This window comes from Cryptotermes secundus, unplaced genomic scaffold (genome assembly GCF_002891405.2).
Source record: "Cryptotermes secundus unplaced genomic scaffold, Csec_1.0 scaffold486, whole genome shotgun sequence".
NCBI lineage: Eukaryota > Metazoa > Arthropoda > Insecta > Blattodea > Kalotermitidae > Cryptotermes > Cryptotermes secundus.
The window spans coordinates 431,622-443,056 of NW_019735562.1; the positions used below are offsets into that span (position 1 = coordinate 431,622).

At 41.3% G+C, this 11,435-nt stretch overlaps 1 protein-coding gene across 1 annotated transcript; it reads left to right on the plus strand.

Moving 5' to 3' along the window:
- The first annotated feature begins 2,836 nt into the window (after positions 1–2,836).
- On the plus strand, positions 2,837–11,182 carry LOC117282721. Its single transcript, XM_033753473.1, has 4 exons — positions 2,837–2,908; positions 5,595–5,725; positions 5,967–6,800; positions 10,792–11,182. Exons 2-4 carry the CDS (start codon positions 5,678–5,680, stop codon positions 10,990–10,992), a joined length of 1,083 nt encoding a protein of 360 aa, XP_033609364.1. The 5' UTR covers positions 2,837–2,908; positions 5,595–5,677; the 3' UTR covers positions 10,993–11,182.
- The last annotated feature ends 253 nt before the right edge of the window (positions 11,183–11,435 follow it).

Genomic DNA, 11,435 nt, shown 5'->3' on the forward strand with positions numbered 1-11,435 from the left:
GGAATAAGAGGAATGCGTATAGGATATTGGTGGGAAAGCCAGAAGGAAAGAGGAGCTTCATAACTTGTACCTTTCTCCAAGTATAATTAGAATGATCAAGTCAAGGAGGATGAGGTGGACAGGGCATGTAGCACGAATGGGAATAAGAGGAATGCATATAGGATATTGGTGGGAAAGCCAGAAGGAAAGAGACCACTGGGAAGACCAAGGCGTAGGTGGGTTGACAATATTAAAATGCATCTTAGAGAGATAGGATGGGATGGTATGGATTGGATAGATCTAGCTCAGGATAGGGACCAGTGGAGGGCTCTTATGAACACGGTGATGAACCTTCGGGTTCCATAAAATCCTGGGAAGTTCTTGAGTAGCTGCAGAAGTTGCAACTTCTCAAGAAGGGCTCAGCTCCACGAGTGAATGAGTGAGTGGGTTGTTGTTGGTGGTGGTGGTTGTGGTGGTGTTGGTGGTGGTGGTTGTGGTGGTGTTGGTGTTGGTGTTGTTCAGGAGTTCGACGAAGGAAGCCGATGCTTGAAGAACTGTGGAAATTTGAGGTTGCTCCGAAAGGAATCCCGCAATAAAGCTATGCTGATATACAAGTTACATTTATCGTACAACGAAACAACACTCAACCAGACCTCGAGAGACTAATATGAAATATATTACGAATAAGGAACTTAAAATTTCGACAACGGTCCCAATGTAATTCTCTTCTATATACGTATAGATATGGTCAGCCCTATCGGGAATGTACCGAAGCTGACTGACGAGTAACTCCATCTGTCAGTCATCTGGGAAAACAACTGATGGAAAACCCTCGTCGCTCTATGACTGACAGACCACTCCTATTGCAATTTAAATGGAAATTAAGGGGATAAATAGCGGCAAGGACTGGTTATTTTGGTGAAGGCACTGTCTGGGTGTTCGTCTGCAAATAGTGTGTGAGGAAAATCACAACTGCATGTCACAAAAAACCCCAATTTTTCTGCCCTTTTCTTTGAATGATAATACTTCCAAATTAAGTAAATCTAATCCTCTTCAATCCAATCACACTTTAAAATATTTCTCTCTTTTTCTTCCTCGTGTTAACAGAACGAATTACGTCTGAGAATATACGCACGTATATCAGTTTATCCTACCGACATTCAATTGTTTATTAGCTAAACACTGGATGGTTATTCTCGTATTTTTCATACATAACTGAGCTGTCGCCATAAAAAATTAAGGACATATAAATACGGTTTTCTTGTTTATTTCGCTTAGTGGGGGGTGGAGTCCAACTGGGTCCACTCGGCACGGCGGCCACTGATTGGCCTATTGTACCTGCCCCGGGTGATTATGATGATGGAGAATTTGGTGGAATGAAGATTGGCAGGGGAAACCGAAGTACTGGAAGAAAACCAGCCCCAGCGCCACTTTTTCCACCACAAATCCCACTTGAAACTGGTGAAGTAACTTCCACGCGCAACGTGGGGAGTAAACTTGTACTGTAGCTTGAATTCTGAGCAGCTGCTTTAACAGTCATTATGTTGTTTGTCCTGTAAACGGAGTTAACTCATTTTCCCTTAATATACCTTAATAAAATTTTCCGCTTATTTCATTATCTACGTAAACAGTCCTATAAGAAAATTTTGTACTGCATTTTGGACAAGACATAACATACACGTTGAAATTGTTACATCTGTCAGCCAATGGCTTCCATTACTACCGCTTTACTATACGATTTTGAAGCTGGTATACATAGTTTGGATCAGTTTACTCTCTTGTGCTTTTATATTATTTGGTACGGCGGTTTCATCCACGTTTAAAATGAAAATACGAGCCTACTTTTCAAACATTCGTTCGATTTTCTCTCATTCCATAAACGAATTCTCATTTCGTTCCACCTGTAAAGGTAGAAGAAAACTTGTCCCTCTGCTCAACTAATTAAGCACTACGCCACGGGGGAATGGGCGTGTAGATCAACGTTTTCTTAACTTTGGTACTAGTTGGAGGTGAGTGGTTACCTTCAAGCTTCTACAGCTTTACCCGCCGTACTCATTGGATAAGGGGCAGGGCGGACCCCAGAACCAGACTGGACGACGTGCAGATATGCCACATGTAAATAAACATACAGCTAATGAAAATCTTGACGTCAGTGCAATCAGAAGAATCACAGATAAGAGGAATATTCATTGCTCAGAATTATCATCGTGAAAATTTATATTCACTTTCTCGGACACAGTGGGTTTCTTAGTGTGGGGTGAGGCTGAGTCCGCTTTGTACGTCGGCTACTAATTGGCCTGTTGTATCATCAGCGGATGATAGAAGATGATGAATGTGGAGCAGTCGGTAGAATGAAAATTGGCAGGGGAAACCACAAATCCCACATGATCTGACCTGTGCTCGAACCCGAACCGCCGCTGTGGGAAGCCAGCGACTAACCGCCTGAGTTATAGCACGACCGCCTCAGATTTTAATCAAAATTCGTTCGCAGTCTGGGACATATAACATGGGGGTAGGAGGATGTGAACTCCATAATGCATTTATTGCACGCAATTTATACCAAGGACCCACTGGAACAGGCACTCACAAGGCAACCAACAGTTCTCTTCAAAGTCATGTGAGTTCTTGCAATCAAGAATGCCATCAAGGTTATATCTCTGATGACATGCTCATCATACAAAGGGCATCAATAGCCCAGTAATATGATACGTACGTGTATTGTATTTTTACTGATTCGAATCGCAAAAAAGTTATCATAATCGCAGTCACGTGATTCAGGAAATAGTGAGATAGTGTTATCGGTTTTCTGCAAGACGAGCCTACCTCAGACTGACCTTCCATACAGAACTAGTTCATACTTAATACCAGGTACATTCGTCAGTAAGCATGTGGATGAAATAGCTTCAACATTCGAGAATGACAAGCAGCAGTAAGTGCAGATATCTTCATAGCTTCTCAAAATGCAGTTCTTAATTTATAGTAGCACTGATATTCTGATAAAATATTGTTCAAGGAAAGTTATCAGTAATTTAGTGGCATAAAATTTTTGTATAAAATTCATCAGGCCGGCTGTGGTTTTCATTCTATATTTCTTCTGTGGTCTTCTGGGTCATGACACCTTGTAGTCTGGTAGAATGTTACAAAAGTTTCGTACGAATCTGCTGTCCTCTACATGGCAATGTTAGTAGCCCTCTACCGACAGACCAAAGAGTGTCATAACCCAGATCATTACAATATGGATCTCCGCCGCCGTGAAAAGGTGAAATTTCATTTTACACTTTTCAAGTATTTGTTGGACAAAGTTTTATCAAGTATAGGATTATATTGCGTCACGGTCATTTGTTCTGTATCAACAGCGAGAATTGTGGTAATCTGAAATTATTAGTCACCGTTAAGTTTAGTGTATTTTCTGAAAAGATAAACTATATTAACAATTCCTTTTTTCAGTAAGTTACTTTTGTTTTCAATTGAGTTGGAGAGGATATAGGCCAATTTAAAACTGGGTTTCTAATAAAATCCTACTGCATATGGCAGAACTAAACAAATTCACTTATCTTAATACTAGCCATATTCAAACTAAGCATGGTAGCATAACGTGAGGTTCAGAAAATACCTCCATAGCGCTCTCTGGCTCACGCAATGCTTTCCTTCCCTAATCATATAACAAGAATTTTATGGAAGAATAGAGAATTACGAAGAATCCTCGGAGCTCTATTTGCAGTAATAGAATCCATATTGTAACGGATTTGATCAACGCGTTGTCAAGCAACAGCTTTGTAAACACGGTCCAGCACGCAACAGTAGAGGAGGCTGTGTATTCCATGTCCGCGGTGACGTCACGCAGCGGTTGGTGGTGGTTACGTGATATGTGTTCCCTGTGATGCGTGTCCGTTCCTCAGCTATATAAGTGACAGAATTCGTTCGGTTCAGGGACGAGTGATCAATCGGGCGACGAAAAAGGAAGTCTCAAATCTGAGACAATAATATGGTCGCGAGTACTAATCTACTTTTGTAATTGCTGACTTGCAAACATTTTTCATACAACATAAGTAGGTATGTAAGATTTGAGGCTTTCACGGCGGTGACTATGAAGAAAGCAGTCTTCTGGGATTTGGCACCGTGTATATGTGGTGTTAACCGACGTTTCGGAGGACCAGTCTGCTTTTACCGGTTCTCACGGACTCTTCGCTTGCAGATTTCTTATATTTCTTCTACCCTGAAGATGGAGGCGATACGTTCCTCCGAAACGTCGGTTAACACCATATATACACGGTGCCAAATTCCAGAAGACTGCTTTCTTCATAAGTAGGTATGTTTGCTATCTACCTCCGCACCAAATTTCACGTGACTAGCTTCCTTAGTCATCGCCAAACCGAAAACTAAATTAAATTTTACCGCAAATAACAATATTTTACAGTCTACAAAAGTGCCATAATAAAATTAGCATATTTTTCCAAGAATTTATTACCATACGTCACTTAAGGACAGTTCAGAAAGTGAGGCTACTGTCGCGCGCACCTTACAAGGTCTCATGCCCGGCATGTGCAATTACTGATTGGAAGAAATAAAAAATATGGAGTTCAAACAGGCTTGAATGGAAGATTTTTCCTTCCAAGTGTAGAGAAATCGGTAAAATTGTTCAAAAGTTTAAATTGAAGGACACACACGCACACTAATACAGCATGACAATCTCACAAGACTTTGTTTTTATAAGGAAAGAAATTTGGTTAATTAAATAAAGAATATGCTAATAATATACAAGTAAAACTATAATAAAAATTAAACTAAACCTTTTGAAACACTATTACTGTTGAAAAATGCCATCTTATTGGGTGTGACCCCGTGTAGATCTTATGTGAACCAACGTTCCGGAGGAACGTGTCGCCTCCATCTTCAGGGTAGAAAATCGGGAAGCGAGGAACCAGCATGAGCAGGTGGCTGCAGACTAGAGGCAATTGTAGGTAAAGAGGTCGGAGCCTGAAGCTCACCAATCAACCTCAATATCTGTGTGGTCTGGAATGCAGCCACGTGCTCATGCTGGTTCCTCGCTCACAGATTTTTCTACCCTGAATATGGAGGCGATACATTCCTCCGAAACGTCGGTTCACACAAGATCTACACGGCGCCACATCTTCACAGTCGCGGCCGTGAACACCTCAACTCTTACACAAAATGATATCTGTAATGATATGTTAATGCTTCGAGTCGACTTCCTTCCGCGGATTGAGGGAAATCTGGGCGGGAAGCAAGTGTAAAGCTGGAAATACGAATGATCATGATGATATTAGTGGAAACTATGAAATGGTTACTGCTTGAAAAAGGGCGTGTTATAGAGCCTCATGCAGACCAGAGCATGACTGATGTAATCACCAGTTTTGCACGCTACGACACGTACAAATGAATGTCTTAATTTTTATTTCGTTTCATTTGAGTCTATAGTTGTTCCTGTAATTTCAGTGACAGATGTTTCTGTATGCCACCTGTGGGGATGGAATAACTATTAGAGATGTAATACAATTGAAACTTCAGTATATTCCAAGGACCAGTAAAATTAATGAACAATTCTAAGTTTGACAAACATGAACGCTAAAAATATGATTTGTGCATTGTTTCAGTACTACACCAGAGAAACTGCATCAATACGTACTTGTGTAGTGCTGTGGCAACTGGAACACTGAAAACACATCGCGTACATTAAATGTCTCTGAATTATCGAATTGACCGAAAGAAAATAAGTCAAATTTCTGTGAGTAAAAGTGATTATTATTTAACTAAAATTACAGACTTTCTGGGGAACGAAGAAGATGTGGGTAAAAAAAAAGAGTAAAAATAAGTTTGCTTTGAGTCACATTAGCACGTATGTGTGATCAATCTATTGCCGTTACATGTCTTACATGAACACAGCTACGGAATTTTAAGGTTTAAAACTGATCAACTAAATTTACTATTGCACTTCATAACTCCTCGCACGTTTGTCTAAATTTCAGTGGAAGCACGAGACTCTATATGATAGGAGAATGAATTCCTACGTAGAGGAATTTGCGCCGATTGGAGAGATACAAATTACGAATTACGAATATTTTGGGTGGCGGTTGCCAGACCTTCTTCCTAATGCAGTAAAGCCACCACGAATTCCAGAGCCAAATGTGCCTACTAGTGGCTTGTGCCGTCAAGGACCACAAATGACAAGTGACGAATCATCAGCATCAGGTAGCCGGCTGCATAAGACAGAATTAAATCAAAGAATATTCGATTTTGAACACAGCATAACTAACAATAAATATGATAGAAGGGACGAAATAATTCCAAATCAAATAGAACCCATGGATCCAGCACCCCCGCTTAGAATGACAATACCAGGCCTTCGAAATTTAAGATCAAAATCAATCATGAGCAAGAAAACGGTTGAGGATTCATCGTCCTCCAGACAAGAGTTGGCAGCACTTATCAATCCACATTCACCACATCGTAGACAACTAGAGATAATCCTTAATCTTGACTCTGAACCACAATTTCGGAGTCCAGCCAAAGTAACAACTGGAAGACAGTTTAAAAAGACTGCAGCTCCGAGCAGGAGCATGAAATATCTACCAGGTTTCGGAACAAAGCTGCAAGACGATTCGGGTTCTAAGGTAGATAAGGGACTATCTACTTTCGTAGAATCAGAATTGTTAATCGAACATGACACGGATCGAGAGCTGGAGGGACCGAGAGGTGGCTTCCTGCGGACCGTCACTGAACTGGACTCGAAGCTCAGAGTTCTACAAGCAGAGGCCGGACGGTTGCACACAGACATCAGCATACTGCAGCGAGATTTTCAGGTAGGCCTAAGTGGTACAGCTGAAGCGGAATAATGCATTTCTCTTCGGTAGGAGAAATGGTAGTGTCTAAAAGAAATACTTGTAAAGATATGTGTACACCAGGTTCTTCCCAGCCAGTAGTACGGTGTTATTAATTTTAAAATGTCAGCTAAAACGTCTTTGGAAACCAATATTTATTAAGAACTCCTTACATATTAGGATGGTTCAAGGTTAATCGGGACTTTATCATTTTTGAAGACATTGGCTCCATAGATGTAAAAATTTTACGAATAGCTGGTAGCAACAATATACCCCACTGCCTAGCAGACGGCCATGCGCCCTGCTTCTGGGTACTAGAGTTAGCACAAGATGGCCTCATATCCTGTCACTCCTGCTGTAGAACAGTGCCGTATCGTCAAATTTCTAACGAAAAAGAACGTGAAACCATCAAAAATTCGTCGTCGGTCAAATAAACAGTATGAGGAAGAGACCCTGTCGCGTGAAAATATCTATGATTTCTAAGTTTCCTGAAGGCCGTGAAGAAGTCGCTAACCTAACGCATGGTCAGGTTCTGCCAATGGAAATATTTGCCACAGGGAAGAGCTGATCTTTGGAAAGAGGCAGCAGGTACCTTCGAAAAGTTAGAAACCTGTTTACCAAACTATACGGCGTGACAACGAAGAATTTCATAATTTTAAAACTCGATATAGCATACCCAGTTCCCATGCACACTAAGTCGATCCTCATGAGGAAAAACTAAGTTTCAATCCAATAAAATCAACAAAATATTTGTAGTTTTGTGTAGGCCTATTTTGATTTAACAACGTGAGACAGAAGACTGAAAGACATAAGATTCAGAAATGAGCTGTAAGAGGTGTTCCACGACTTTAATCTGCTCTTAACTTCTTCGTGAACGTAAGTTTCATTTGTTACTGTCTTCCCCAAAACAACTAAACTTTCACGCAACACAAAAGGATAGCATTCGTTAGAATTACTGAACGACCTAATTTTTATGAGGAATATCATTACACAGTGATGTCCTTGCTTCATTTTTAAGGCCAAATTTACGAACACTAAGCAGCCTTTATAATGCGAACCACTAATATCAATGTTGCCATACCACCTGTCATTCAATATTCATCAAGCCGCCAACTTCAACTTATGTACAATGATTATCAAGTGTCTTTGCATGTAAACATATGTGCTACATGATGCTTCTTAATTCTATGCGTCTCACCTTTCCATTTGAACATGATTCAGTTAAAGTCTTCATTTAAAATTAATAAAACCATCTTAACGCTTCATCATGTTTGTTGCTGTATTGTAACTCCGAAAGATGGTCGATAAGTTTATAAAGTTAGTAGGCAGATTTCTCGCTGTCTCCATTAAATTGTGTCATATCGTGATGTGGTTAATTCAGTTACTAACATTCGTGCTTTAAAATTGAAAGGTATTGACAAAATAACTCGGTTAAATATAAATAAATAAACAAACAAAAAAAACGGTGGCTTTGGTCCGCAAGTGAACTATATCGACCGAGCGACAGCCGCTTGTCGGCGAAGTTAGTGCCAACTTTTGCGGATAGAGGGTGTCACGTGCTCAGCGCAATGGATCCCACGGCCGTTAATTTCGGTTTTCTAGACCGGGAACGCCACTTTTCCATTCAAGTAGCTCCTCAGTTATCCTCACGAGGCTGAGTGGACCCCGTTCCAGACCCACTATTTCTCAGAAAATCTGGTAGCACTGGAATCTAACTCGGGACCTCTGGTTCTGTAGCCAGGAACTCTGACCACTAGACCACAGAGGCGGTCTTGTTTAAATATAAATTCTGTGTAAAATTCTGAATTCTGTCTATGATGCTACACTCCCTGCCCACGTGCATTGTCTGCTGACAGTGACTGAATCGACTGAATGCTGAAGCGCTGAAAGCATCAAGCATTTACATTACTGAATTCAGAAGTTAGATGGAGTACCGCTGTTGCCACATTTTGAATGACTAGGAGCCTACGTGTAAGTTAATAATAACGGTGAACTAATAAATTGCAAGAGTCATCATATTCAGAATTTCATGAAATTATATTATCTAGAGATGAATGTCATATCTAAGCACTTCTTTCGTTCCCAAACAACAGAATAATTTGCAAAGGCAATTAGTCTGTTACCAGTGTTACGTCGGACAATGTTCATTGAGTAATGTATGTTTGATATAGGCCTATACGATGTTTCGGATATAGCTCCTACGCCTACCTTCATGTATTATTATTATTATTATTATTGGAGGGGGTGGGTTTCCCCATGCCCCGCAACTAATAGTCTATTGTACGCCCCCCTTTGATATTCTACCAGTCGCTATATCCTACCAGTACAGGTGCGTGCTATCAGCCCCGTTCAGCCAACGAGGTCGGCCCTCGGTACCTCGATACTTCCCTCATCTACCAGAGATACTGGAAACTACTTGGGCGGGAAACTTGCCTAATTTTGCTCACAGGTCTCCTAGAGTCCTAGAGAATTTTTCCGCCCCTAAAAATTCCACGACCTCCGCCGGGTTTGAACCCGCGTACCTTGAGTCATGAGGTGGGAACGTTACCCCTAGACTACGGAGGCCGCTTACCTTCAGGTAACTATGTGGAGGAGGAACTAGTCGCGGTCTCAAGCAGAAGCTGGAATTCTTCTGTTCCCTTTTATTCGTATGGTGTGGTGAGACTGACTTTATTTGTTACGTCGGCCACTATTAGACCTATTGTACCAGTCTCGGATTATGTACTCAGAGAAAACTCGCCCCAGTGCCACTCTATCCATAACAAATTCCCACATGACCTAGCCTGGTATCGAACTCGTGCTGCCTGCATGTACAACCGGCTTCTAACTGCCTAAATATGGCAAGACCGTGGTATTTTTCTTCCAGCCACCGTTCCCAGGCCGGCTCTGGAACGCTCCTCTATTATCCAATTGGTACCAAGTGCCCTTTTCCCGGAGGTAAAGTGGCCCAAGCGTAAATGTGACCACTTACCTCCATCTACTGTAGAGGTTAAAATGCGTAGAGCTTTGCCTCCACTCTCTCAAACGTCTGTATGATACAGTACTTAGGAAGAGGAAAGGATTTGCCTTTATTTGCCTTTACAACAAGAGGCATATTTTTATCAAATAAGAAGAAATTCTACATTCTTGAAAATCGATATTCTCGACTAATACCACTCCAAATGTGGGGCCAGTTCTGTAGCACTCGAAATGATGTTACATTATTCATAATAGTCTCCGTGCTGGACTGGTTGCTTTCTCACATACCCTTCTATCATGCCCAAAAAACGAGTAGACACATGTTTATTTTGGGTCTCGGAGCTCTGAAGCTGTGATTATTTAATTTACACTAACCTGTGTAAATACATTGTTCAGAAAACAGATAACCCAGCAACGTGGAACTTAAAATTTAACTAGAATTATTTGTCTGTGCAAGTCGAATGAACTAAATTCAGTTTTACTCCTTAGAAAGAAAGGTTATTAAAAATTACGCATTCAAAAAATAATTACAGATTTCCGCTGTTTAAAGAAATAATTTATATAAGTTACTGATAAAGTATCATAGTTGTGCTGACCCTGGAAATAAGAGATCAATTCAGCCGTTCGTCTATAGATTTTTTATTGCTATTGAGGTGGAACTAAGTCCCTTGCACTGCGGCCACTTCTGGCCTATTGTACCAGCCCCAGATGACAGATGAGGGTGATTGTGGAGCAATTGGTGGAATGAAGATTGGCAGGGGAAACCGAAGTACTCGGAGAAAACCTGCCCCAGCGCCACTTTGTCCACCACAAATCCCACTTGACCAGATCCCGGGATCGAACCCGGACCGCCGCGGTGGGAAGCCAGCGACTAACCGCTTGAGCTATGGCGCGGCCATATCGCCTATAGATTACACAAGTGAAGAAATTCTGGTATTCCATGATAAATAATTCATATTTGTCGTACTTGCTCTGTGTCAAATCTGAATTTACAGATGCCCTACCTGTGTTGCAGTCAATGGAAAGCGCTGCATCTCTGATGATTCAAGAAGCAAGACAGCTCGGAGAGGATCTGCGAGATATCCGATACCTGGATGATCTCATCTTCTTGCTGCAAGGCCAATTGGATCGCATCTCCTTACGCAAATGGCCGTTCCTCTTGGCTCATACTCTTCCTCACAAGGATTCCACACAAGAACTGAATTTAGTTGTGTAACAGAAACTGCACACCCGCACTGTGTTCCGCGTTTCACTTCTCTTGTTTACTATTACGAAATATTATTACCCTTGACATGAAAAAACAACGATTTCTCGTGTTTGACCGTAACTTTCATTTCAAACTTCTGTTAAGTTTACAACTATCTGGCGTCAATTACCCTGTAATATTGTATTTTAACAGCACCTCACTTGAAGAAAGTCGTCTTCTGGGATCTGGCGCCGTGTATTCTTGGTTTTAACCGACGTTTCGGAGGAACATATCGCCTCCATCTTCAGGGTAATTGAGTTGCGTGCGAATAGAGATAGCTGTAGCTGCAATGACTGGGAAGTGAAAAGTGCTGGTTTATATATGAAGTAGGCACGAGGGGTGGGATTCGGGACCAATGGGAAGAGTGAACAGCGATTAAGGCCATATATGGTCTGGGGGGCGAAAGGGGGGGG